Raw genomic sequence first — 12,312 nt, forward strand, 5'->3', positions numbered from 1 at the left:
TATAATGTCTTTTAGCTCTTCTAAAAAGGACAGAAAAGTCTCAGAGAACCTGATGGAACACAGAAATGGCTTATATCCCTTCCACATATTTTGGCATATGCCAGAAGTGGGAGAGGGAGATGGGAAGTGAAGTGTGGAGGAACCAGCTGCTTGTGCAATAGAAAACTACAGTAGAGTTAGCCCTGAGGGCTGGAGATGCAAAGTCATCTAAAAAAAATCTCCAGGATGAGGAAAACCACCCGGACCTTGGTCATTGTGTCTGTTGCCATGGAGGGAAACTGTTTTGTAGCAGCTCTATGGTGCATGGTGGAAACAATGGATTGGGAAGGTACAGGCAAGGTGCAGGGTGGGTGATGGTCAGACACTCCCTTTCTGGGGCTCAGCTCTCTGAGGTCTACTAAAAAGTTTGAGAGTGCTGGCAGGTTCAGAGACACCATTGCCCATCCTCGTGGTGTTACTTGCTTGCAAGCTCACAAAGGGAGAATGGCTCCAGCACAAAACGGGCCAAAAAGGCTCTGTCTTGCTCTGCCAGCCCAGGGCGAGGAGAGACAGGGAGGAAGAGAAGAGAAACACCTTTTCCCACGACTCCCAGGAATGGCCTGGGGGAATTTGGCTTTAGTTTCCAATGCGTTTCCCTTGGCTGCACCAGGAACTGTTAATTTGTCCTTGTATCTCCCTCTCTCACACAAACAGATGTAGTACTGTAATTTTTGTTTAAATTCTGTGCTGTCTCCTTGCAGAACGTTATTTGCACTGAAATGAACAACAGGTCTGTGGAGTTCAGAGCTACAAGACGATGTTAAGACCAAGAATTTGAAATAAAGGAGACAAAGACATTTGTTTTCATACATAGACTTTGCATACATAGACCTAATCTTCTGACTAATCCTTCCTAGCCTATATACTTGCATATGGACTGCAGAAGGTGATTAGGATGAAAGGTAATTAAGATGTCCAAACAAATACTACATTAATGACCACATATGTCACTGTTCAGTGGATGGCTCAATTACTTAAGTGAAAAAGGATGTCTTCCAAATTCATGTGTGATAATAAAAACACATGGCCACATATCTAAACTCTTGTGTATTCTTTGTGAATCCAATCTAACCCGATATTACTCTGAATATGTGAAAAACAATGTTAGAAAGCCTGCAGCCTTCAAAATAATTAGAGACTTCATAGATGTCATAGAGTGTAGTAGCAGGTGCATAATGTAGTAAAATCTGACCTTTTTTAAAAAAGGAACTTGTTTTGAGTTATTTGCATACACATTTGCACACACCCACATATACTCTCTCTCTGTAAAGGTGAGCTGATTTTAACTGTATTTAAGAAATGAAAGGCAAAACCACCAAAATATTATTCTTGAACTGATTTTGCCTGAGAAAATTCAGATGTGGAAGGTAATTTTGAGAAAATTCTAAAATTCTACCTGGGCTCCCTTTTTCGGTTAAATTGCCTTTTCATCCAGAATGACAGAATCATAAAAGGAAAGGATCTGGAGTATTGATACATTTTTGATGCATTAAAATGGTAAGAAACATCCTGGATAGGCACCTGTATTTGCACAGCACAGGCATCTGCCTTTCTGTTATGCTGCTGTCAGTGTAGAGTAACTACTGCAAATAAGTTGAAACATGGGCACTAACATCAGCCTGAAAGCAGGATACCATCATCCTACAATCCCTCAGTTGTGCACAACTCCAACAGGAAAGACTATTAATAATGTTAGAAATCCTCTCAGTGACCTCAAGTAGGATGATGACCTTACTGCACTGTGTGCTGGACATTCATACAAGACATTTGTGTTTAACTCATTTCAAGTCCTCTGCTTAAATTTGCTCAATGATCATCTGATTGGACTTTACTTTTCAGGCCTAATCTTCAATTAACACTAGTCAGTCTTTGATTTTTCAACAAAACAGAGAAGAGTAGGGAACAAAGGTGGTTAACTCCAAAGCACATCTAACTTCTAAAAGTTCAGATCTAATGCACAGTCAATGCCTTATTGCACTGTTTGCTTGGCTTATTGAAAAAGACCATTTTAATAGCATTACAATTACAAGCCGATTATAGTTCACTTTCCCCCATCAAATTTTTGTCCTTTTTTTTTCAGTAATGTAATTTTATTTTTTTTTTAACAAAGTCTGGCCTTTCCCATAAATCAACAGAAGCATTGGGTGAAAGTCTGTCCACTCTGTGCAAGGCAGAGCCATAGCAGTGCTATGTGGCATTGCTGGGACAACATCCTCTCACCAAGTTTTGTAGTTGAGTGACAGGGATATGCATATGGATATAGCTGCTAGAAGTGGCCTTATATACACTGAAATACCTGACCCCTGTGTCCTGAGTGAAGTGGCTGCTTTTCTCAGAGGTCTGTGCAAACAATACCTGTGTCTAAAGAAGCAGTTTAACCTCTTGCCCAAGATCACAAAGCATCTTAATCCACCTTCTGTCCATATATAAAATATTAATAGATCACTTAACTGTCGAGCTTCCCTGCATAAAATATTTGCCTGGCACTTGAGAATTAACTCTTCACCTTAGATTGTTAAAAATCGTAATCGGGAGTTCTGATTGAGAAATTTTCTAATCATCTTCACAGGGAAGATGTTATCTAAGCTGTTATCCAGCCTTTCAAAACTCCCCATTTCACATACAGAAATTTACTAGTTGGATTTACATCTTCTTATTTTAAAAAAATCAAGCAAGAAAAAAAAAAAGGCAAGAAAAAGAACCCTCAAAGTTTATGCACTTTCTTTCTTTAGCCATGAATGGCTTTCCAAGGAAGTGCTTGTTCCTTCTCTCATCACTATGCATGCACCTTCATTAAAGATGACAAGGGATTTGCTGCTTTATAAACTGCTCAGAAAGCTTTACTGAGCTCTCTGGTACCATCACATTGACAGCTACTGCAAGAAGCAATACCTAAAAGCTTGGTTAAGGGGTTGCAAAGGGAGAGTGTAAATTCGGCCAAGGCTCTCAGAGCTAATAGCTTGGAGTGGTGATGATACAGCTACAGTCATTGAACCATAGAATACTAGAATGGGTTGAGTTGGAAGGGACCTTAGAGATCATCTGGTTACAACCCCCCTGCCATGGGCAGAGACAGGTCCCACTAGATCAGGTTGCCCCAAGCCCCATCCAACCTGGCCTTCAACACTACCAGGGATGGGGCATCCACTTCCTGGGTAACCTGGGCCAGTGCCTCACCACACTCAAAGGAAAGAATTTCTTCCTAATAACTAATCTTAAACCTACCCTCTTCCAGGTTAAAGCCATTACCCCTTGTCTTACCACTACATGCCTTTGTGAAAAGTCCCTGGAGCCTTTTCTTTTCTAAGTTCAACAACCCCAACACTCTCAATCTGTCTTTATAGGAAAGATATTCCAGCCTCTGAGTATCTTCCCAGCCTCCTCTGGACTTGGCCTAAGAGATCCACATCCTTCTTATGTTGAGGCCTCAAAGGAGTCAGGAGAACCTCAAAGGAATACTGTCCTGGTGCCTGTGCACCCTGCACAAATGGTCAAGTTTGGCAGTGTATTAAACACAACATCAAAATCCAAAATTATTAGCAGGTTGAATAGATTAACTTGTAATCTTTGGTGTGATGTGGATGCAGGTAGAACACATATCAAGGCAGACAGGTACAGGTGTGGGTCTGGCAGCAGCTAGCACTGATGAGGCATCACTGCCAGCGTACAGCCAGGCTGCTGGGGGAAGTTGGTGTAGCAGTACTGGGGTTTGTGGCTTTTCTAAATTTTTGAACTGTTTTTAAAAGTTTAAGAGGGAATAAAGCCCCATGAGAACCTCTTTTGCACAGCTACTAATTGCCTTGCTGCAGCAGTTTGGAGGCATTACACTCATGCAACACTATAAGACATTATACATTATATGAAGATTAATCCTAGCAACTCTGGTGGGGCAAACCCAGGTAATCTCCATTTTGCAGACTGAAGGGGAGGTTAAAAGGAAACCATCAATTTTTAAAATTCCCCCTTGATTTGGAAAATATGGCATTATTATTGTCTTGTAATTCTTATGCATCAAAGAGTTGGAAGGGGAAGAATATACATGCTTTCATGAGTCTGGTCTTTGTTTAATGATTTGTGTCATCAAAAAATTTACGCTCTCACATATGAATGCATATGTGCATATATTATGTAAATAGCACACAATAATATGCATATGCCAAATTGTGTGATTTCTGACTGCCATGACTGATATGAGTCACCTCTACGCCACTCTTGTGTCAAGACAATGCCTGTGCAAGCTCTGTGTGCCCTTGTTTCTGGCTTCAGGGTGTTTGCAGCTCAGGACAGTGCATCACAGTGCTTAGAGAGACCTGTGAGCTTGGACCACCTTCACATCCATCTATCTTCACCATAGGAGGAGCAGCTCCAGCCCAGCAGGACTCGTGTGGTGGCTGCCAGTGGGGGTAAGAGGTAGTCCAAGGTCAGGTTCTTCCAGTATGCCCATATCTGATCTAAATGTCATGCTTCCAACCAAGCAGTGCAACAGCAGAAGGGACTGGCACGTGGCAGGTACTGGGAGCAGAGCCTGGGACCTGGCCTGGATTCGGTACCACCTTCTGCAGAGATCTGGTAGCTACAAGCTTCCTTCAGTGTGCTGAACCCTTCAAAGTGTCACCGAGAGCATCCTAGTTTTAAAGAAAACTTCTGGTGATCAAAGCACTTGGGCACATTTTCTACAAAGAGCATTCAAAATGCATGACTCAGGTGCCAAGGAGCTCTGCCGCTGTCTTAAAAATAAGTGCAGCTTCCACAGCTTCCCCAGGGCACGTGTTGGGGATGCCCTTTTGTTCACTAGCTGGTTAGCAAATTTTTAAGCCATATATTACATTTTTTCCCACAAACATAATGATTTAAAACTAATATTTTCTTTTAGATAAACCAATAACATGGCCTCAAGAGCTGAGCTATCTTCCAAAAAAAAAGAAGGCAAAACTCTCAAATATCATAAAACTCAAGATAAAAATTGCTATAACACGATAGTTTATGAACAATGTGCTACAGATAAAATTGCCAGGAAACTCTGAGCCTGAATTTACTTATCACACCTTTAATCCATCAACCTCAAAACGTTTATTTTGAATTTAGAACAGCATGTTCTGATCTCATATTTTTAATACTTTATGACCACTAAGAACAATGCATCCACCCCTGAAAAAAAACCAAGAAAACTATAAATAAATGCTGTGCTGTGTTACAGCATGTAATTCTTGATGTGTTTCCTTATATATGGGTTACTAAGTTTAGTGAGAACATCCACTGCATTTGTGTCATAGTAAAACAATGGAAAACTTGCAGGTGGACCAGCTCAGGAAGGTGGGAAAGAAAATATAAACAGAAAGGAATGTATCATGTAACACCAGGTGCCACCTTCCAAAACACTGAGACTCTCACAGTCCCTGAGAATAAGGTGAGGGAAAGTAAAGAAGAGAGAGAGGAGGTGAGAGACAGGAAGGGAGGGAGGGAGGGAGGGAGGGAGGAAGGGAGGGAGGGAAGGAGGGAAGGAAGGAAGGAAGGAAGGAAGGAAGGAAGGAAGGAAGGAAGGAAGGAAGGAAGTTAGTTAGTTCTAACAAAATGGTTACAGCCTGGAATGGTTTTAAGGCCCAGATCCTTCCCTAGAGCGGAGGACTTGAATTCAACTTTAAGTCACAAAGAGCATGGAGCAGCTGCAAGAGTGTATCCAGGAGGAGAATTTTGGCCATTATTTGCTACCAGACAAAAGTGATGAAGACAGAGTTTATCAGCTGTGTAGATTTAAGCAAATGAAAAGCAATGAGCAGTCCTGACAACATCCCTCTTGTTTCCATGAACACAGAAACAGCCAGGTACGTTTTCAGGTGCTTCTCCAGAGCAGCCCTGCCTTGTGCAGCAGGATGAGCCGCTGCAGGGATGGTGGCACTGACCTTCTCTTCTCTGCTCCTTCTCACCTTCACAGGTGGTAGCACTAAATCCAGTATGGACAAACAACTTTATTCAGAGCAGGTAGGAATATTTCCTTCCAAAAGGCCACATTCCACCAAGATAAGAGTTTAAACCATATATTCTCCAAGTAAACCATGAAGCAGCCTGGCAGCCATGTAAGCAAGTGAAACCACCCCATTCTTCAGCCTCAAATGCCCCTTTGTCGCCAATATTGGCCATTAGTCTCTGAAATCAGTCCTCACCGTCCTAGCACTGGAGGGATACTAATGCTGCAGGACAATTTGGATGAATAACATTCACATGTACAGCAACAGAGCTAAAGGGGGAGGGAGGGCAGACTGAACTTGGTAGACGGGCAGCTCTCCAGCAAGGGCTCTGCCTGCATTTAGTCCAAACCCATCCCATGACAGGAAAGTCACAGCCATGTAATTAATAACTCCAGTGAAGTCACCATCACCTCAGAGTCTCAGTTACAGCACAAGGAAACCACCACACTGTCTGAAGGCAGTTCCTGAGAGCGAACACAGTCATTTCTCCCCTGAATAGAAGTTTGAGCAATCTCAGGTTTCCTCATGCCTCATCTTTATGTACAAATATAGTAAAAAGTGACAAATTACTGTGTTGGCAAAGCCCACAAGAGTAAAGCATGGCCATGAGCAATGTTTTCTTAAAGACTGGCTGAAATCTCAGGATCACTTTGAAGATGAACCTAAAAATGAACAATGAAAAGGGAGTGCCGTCAGGATGCACCTGGGAGTTATTTACTGCAGAAATGACACTGACTGTCTTGAAAAAGCTTAACCAAAACAACATGTACATTAGAAATCAGTAGCAATGAGGAGGTGAGGCCACATCGTGTCTGGGTTTACCCAAGACCATCTTTCAGAGGAGTCAGGGCACTTTCTCCATTTATCATGGGTTAGGGCAAAGATTTCCAGTAAGTTACTGACTTCCAATACACAACGCAGTTTTGGGGGACACCAAAAAATTTCACACATCATGGTGGAAGATACAAAATGTCTAGAAATATTAAAAGATTTATTTTTACCATCTGAAAAAAAAGAATGCTTTGATTTTGTATTCTGAAGTGGTATATTCCCTTTGAACTTGATCTGAATTAAAAAAAAAAGAAAGAAAGAAAACACTAAAATAGGGTTAGACAGCTCTGAAAATTAATGAACAGCTTTTATTTGGGGCAGAGGAGGGAAGACTTGACTGTTCTGAAAGTCAATGTTTTTTTCATTTTGCTGAAAAAGAAACAGACCTCCCCTGAAAGAATCTGTTTCAGGTTAAGTTGAATTTTTAATGCACTGGTGAGGCCACATCTCGACTACTGTGTCCAGTTCCGGGCCCTGCACTTCAAGAAGGACACTGAGGCGCTGGAGTGAGTCCAAAGAAGGGCAATGAAGCTGGTAAAGGGTCTGGAGCACAAGTCCAATGAGGAGTGACTGAGTAAACTGGGGTTGTTTAGCCTGAAGAAGAAGAGGCTCAGGGGTGACCTTATCATTCTCTACAACTGCCTGAATGGAGGTTGTAGCCAGGTGGGGGTTGATCTCTTCTCCCAGGCAACTAGGGACAGGGTAAGAGGACATAGTCTAAAACTGCACCGGGAAGGCTTAGGTTGGATATTAGGAGGACTTTCTTCACAGAAAGGGTGATTAGATATTGGAATGGGCTGCCTAGGGAGGTGATGGAGTCACTGTCCTTGGAGGTGTTTAAGGAAAGCCTGGACATACCATCATTTGCAAATTCTGGATTTACCACCTAACTGCCGGGGACTTTTCTAGCTTGGAGCAAGCGAACATGCACTACAAGTCCCTGTGAGCTAAACAGTAGCACAAACACCCAGTTCCTCCCACCTCTGCCTTCCTTGTCAGCTGAGACAGCAAATGCTTTTGGCAGAAACCATCTCTTGCTATCTGCTCAGCATCACTTGAAGCCTGAAACCGTGACTGTCACTCAAACTCTGGGCTGTATCCACAAGTCCCACTTACCAGCCACCACCTGTAGCTGTCTTCTGGGATCAAGGCATTTTGTGAGGTCAAGAAAGGTTGCATAGTTGAATTAAATCTCTGATCAAACCAGAGGGAATGTCCCATCTCCGAAATGCATGTGTGACAGCTGCAAGGTCTCCTGGGGTACTTGAAGAGTTTTTGGACTTGCTCTGAAAACTGCATGACGAGATGTCTGGGATCCCAGGTGGTCGTGGTCACTTGGTGTGTGTAGTTCAGCAGAAACGATGTTACCGTGATGAGCAAAAAGGCGAATGTAAACATTTTCACATTTCTCCTCCTTACAACCATCTTTGCCACTCAGGTTCTGCCACCACTGGTGATCAAATACAATGTAGGGTCCAGTGTAAGGCAAAAAGGAAAAGGTGCAGCAGGCACCGATCAATTACTACTCCGGGCTTAGGCTGAACAGACTAACTCCAATACCTTCATCCATAAGGGAAGAAGCTTCATCTTTCCCAAACGGGCTTAAAAAAGGCAAAGCTGAGTATTTCCTTTCATTTTCTCAGAGTGCTTCCAAGTTCCTTCCACCTCTCTGTGTCCTGCTGCTACCCTCTCCTGATGAGAGTTTAATGGACACAGACGCTTGTCTTTCTGTGTACCAGAATATTTAAAGGGGAGCAATATCAGCATTAAAATTCAGGTTTTGAACATAAGAGTAAGCCAGACATTAAAACAAGCAAATTGTAGAAAGAAGAGGGTGGTTATTCTTTTTCTTAGAAGTTAGTTCTTGAGGGATTGGATCATTTGGGGATGTACATTCCATCAGAGAGACATGCTTTGACGCCCATTTAAGCCATGGAGAGCAGTTTGCAACCTAGAGACAAACAAAAAAAAAAAAAGAAAGAAAAATAATTTTCAGAATTTTTTTTGCATTCCTTCCAACCTATTTTCTCTGCTTTTCTCGGCCAATCCCAAAACTTCTGATCAGCTCAGAGACCTGAACACAGCAGCAGCAGCTTCCAGCTCTGCTGTGGTATTTGCATACTGAGAAATTTCAAGGTGAAATTTCGGAAAGGGCAGAGCATTGACCTGTGGACATTGAGTCTCTTTGTATTGAATCAGCCTCCTCGCTCTGCTCTGGCCTTATTTGAATTACAGTTTGTAGCTATTTGAATGGCAATGACTCACCACCTTTCTTCAAGATGACCTTGATAGCCACAAGATATGCAGCAAAGTGTTCATAACTCAGAGCAGCTGAACAAAAAGCACCCGGCAAAGGAGGGAGGAGCAGGATAGGGAGAAGGATGAATTACTTCCTTTCTCTTGCTCCCCCCCCAGCTTGATTTCTTAAAGATTGGGACTAGACTTGTGATTCAGAGAAGCCAAGCAAGAACAGCTGTCATGTCCTGGGACAGAGAGGGGAAATCAAAGTATAAAATAGCCTTTGTTTCACATGGGTTATTGCTGTTTTTCCCACCAAGGAAGGGTAGGTGACGGCAGCCTGTGATCTCAGAGAGTTCCTATGAGACCCCAAGAGAGAGGTAGAGAGTCATGAAGCTGTCTTGGGCATACAGAAGAAAGAGCTGCTCACCCTTCACCTCTTGGTGTCCTGGGCCTAGCAGCAGTGATTTAAAGATTTTAAAAGTCAAAAAATTAGTCCCTTCCTCCCACAGTGCTGTTGTTTTGTGGGAAGAAAAACATGTTACTGTGTCAGAATATGTCCAATTTACGAACAAGCAAAAGCCCAGAGAGATAAGTCTCATTCACTGCTAAGCTGCAGGTTTCACACCAACAAAGAACAAAACTGCAACTTTTACCATTAAACCCCACCATTTTAACCCATTCTGTGTGCCACATTGATGCAGAATCCCCCTCATTGCATCACTCAAATGTGATGCTTATCCAGATGTGGGGGAAGAGTAGCTGGTAGCCACAGCATCCCCAGCTTTGCTGCTGCCTCCTCTTCTGGGGATCTTAGAGGAGCTGCCCCAGGCCAAACCACTTTTCCAAAGGGTTTGACAGGGCATCTTGGAAACAGCATAGACTTGGATTTTTGAGGTGGTGTGTAAACATTTACCAAGTCCCAAAAAGCCGAATCCGAAGACAGGAGCCTCAGCCCATGGTCTTGAGCCTTTGCTCCAGGTTTCTCCCTGCCTGTGATGGGCAGCATGTGCCCTTCAATTAGCTGCTGATTGCCAAATGCCTCAAGATTTATTTTAAGTCTGGCCCCTCCAACTGCATTTATAGGAGCTCAAGGGCTGATGAGTGGGTCAGACTGGATAACAAAAGGCTTTATTAACCCCGTCTGCTCATGCTCCTTCCACGGTAATCACACAGCACCAGGAAATCCTCAGGTGCTTGCTTTAATGTTTAAGAGGGAAGTTTTTGGACTAACCAGGAATCTTCAGAACTATTTCCAGGTAAAGTTCAGGAATTGCATCCTGAGAGGTGATGAGGATGCTGCCACTGTGACTTGGAGATTTAGAAAGGGAGCTTAGGAGAACAGCCCCCGTACACAGCCCCATCCACACCAGCTGGTCTCTGTGTCACAGAGCAGCCCCAAACACATTTGCTTTACAAGCCTGGATATAGTGTTAGTCTAAACAAAAACACAGCCTCTATCACCTCCCAAAATATGCCAAATCCCAGAAGCAAATTAGTTCTCCATTTATGGAGTGGATAATTCAAGAGCTGTGATGCTGGGGGGTCGAACCCCCACTGCTGTCAGTGCTAGGCCAAGTCAGTATTTGTAAACACAACTCCTGCTCTTCTGTTATATTTTTCAGAGGAGGAGGGAGAGGGATTATCCAGCCTTTCTTGGAAAAAGTCTATAAAATGGAGTATTGTTCGTAAAACAGTTCTGGCCTCCAAAACAAGCACTTATTTCATCAGATTTATTTATTTAATTTCTGTAATTCAGCTAAGGTTAAAGTTATATTTACAATTTGGGAAAGAAAAAAAAAAAAAAGAAGACCCAAACCAGTGTTTACACAGTGGACTGCAATGTTTTCAAACTTCTAATCATCCTGTCTTTTATAACATGTGATGGGAAGGTGAGAAACCAGAACTCCGAAGGCTTTTTTCCCATGTGGATATAAACACTCTATGATCTATTTTAATTGTTGTTACTTAGTTTCCTATGAATGTTCACTTTTCCTATGGATACTTGTGATAGAAATATATATATACATATATAACAAATGTATACATATATACCTCACAGAAAGGCTCCAGGGACTACATATGTGATTTAGGGCCTGAGGAAAAGGAAGACTGAAGGCAACCAGCAGTAGGACAAGCAGTAGGACTTGAGCTCTGCCAGGGGAGGTTTAGGTTGGATATTAGGAAGAAATTCTTTACAGAGAGAGTGAGCAGACATTGGAATGGGCTGCCCAGGGAGGTGGTAGATTCATCGTCCCTGGAGATTTTTTAGATGAGACTGGATGTGGCATTCAGTGCAATGGTCTGGTAACCATGGCAGTGTTGGATCAAGGGTTGGACTTGATGATCTCGGAGGTCTTTTCCAACCCGGTTGACTCTATGATTCTATGAATGGAAAATGCTTTCTTCTTCGAGTTCACTGTGACTTGAACCAAGACTTCTTTTTCTTTCTAATAACACACACAAGATCCAAGCCAGACATCACTACTTGTACTCTTCACAGCATCTCGCACCATATCTCTGACTGTCCCTGAATCTCCCCCTGCTCACATTTGATTCATAAATCTTTGCAAAAGGGTTTCCAAAGGATTCACCAAGGTATTGTGATGTGAAAAGGGTAGGGACTGCTCTGGGAAATCTCTCAGGACTGCCAACCGTAGCTGTTCAGAATGTTCTACCTCTGAATACTATGGGTGGTAGTTAAATTAAGCCATTACAAGTAAGTAGCATGATACCAAACACGGCCCTTATCAACATACCTCGGCATGACCTCTGCATTAGCACATCAGTGAACGGGCTATTTTGGCCTCAGAGACCCAGAAAAAATTCCTGGGGACTTCAGGTACAGAGATTTAGTGCCCAGCCCTCTCCCAGCCACAGTCCCCTGAGAGATAAACAGAGCTTAATACTGCATGCCTGTGGCTGTGCCTGTGGGCAGAGATCCCAGCTTAGCTCATGCAAGCAGCAGGTTAAGCTACCTTAAGTGATTGGGTGTTTAAGGTCTTATTTCTGGTCTGGATTTTGCCTGCTACCTTTCCACTCCTCCCCCTTCAGAGGTATCCTGTTGTCCCCATGTAAGACACCTTTGTACACCCTGAGATAACTTATTTATGCTGGTAACACCCAGTGATGGGCAGTGGAGGCAAAATGTGAAAGGTTACATTCCAGGAAGAGTAGAGGGAGATAGGTTCAGAAGTAGGGGTGGGTTCCTCCAAGCTCTGTTGTGAGCGTAGAACTG

General features: G+C 42.9%; 1 protein-coding gene across 2 annotated transcripts in view; it reads right to left on the reverse strand.

Moving 5' to 3' along the window:
- The window catches only part of ST3GAL1 (ST3 beta-galactoside alpha-2,3-sialyltransferase 1), a 73,424-nt gene that overhangs the window by 13,205 nt on the left and 47,907 nt on the right, over positions 1-12,312 (reverse strand). For both annotated transcript variants that reach the window (XM_027711332.2, XM_039389078.1), the window contains exon 2: positions 7,953-8,787. In XM_027711332.2, the coding sequence (XP_027567133.1) occupies positions 7,953-8,261 (309 nt within the window). In that variant the 5' untranslated portion in view covers positions 8,262-8,787. The remainder of the gene's footprint in view (positions 1-7,952; positions 8,788-12,312) is intronic.

This window comes from Pipra filicauda, unplaced genomic scaffold, assembly GCF_003945595.2.
Source record: "Pipra filicauda isolate LSUMZ 115617 unplaced genomic scaffold, ASM394559v2 scaffold6_size6359152_pilon, whole genome shotgun sequence".
Lineage (NCBI taxonomy): Eukaryota > Metazoa > Chordata > Aves > Passeriformes > Pipridae > Pipra > Pipra filicauda.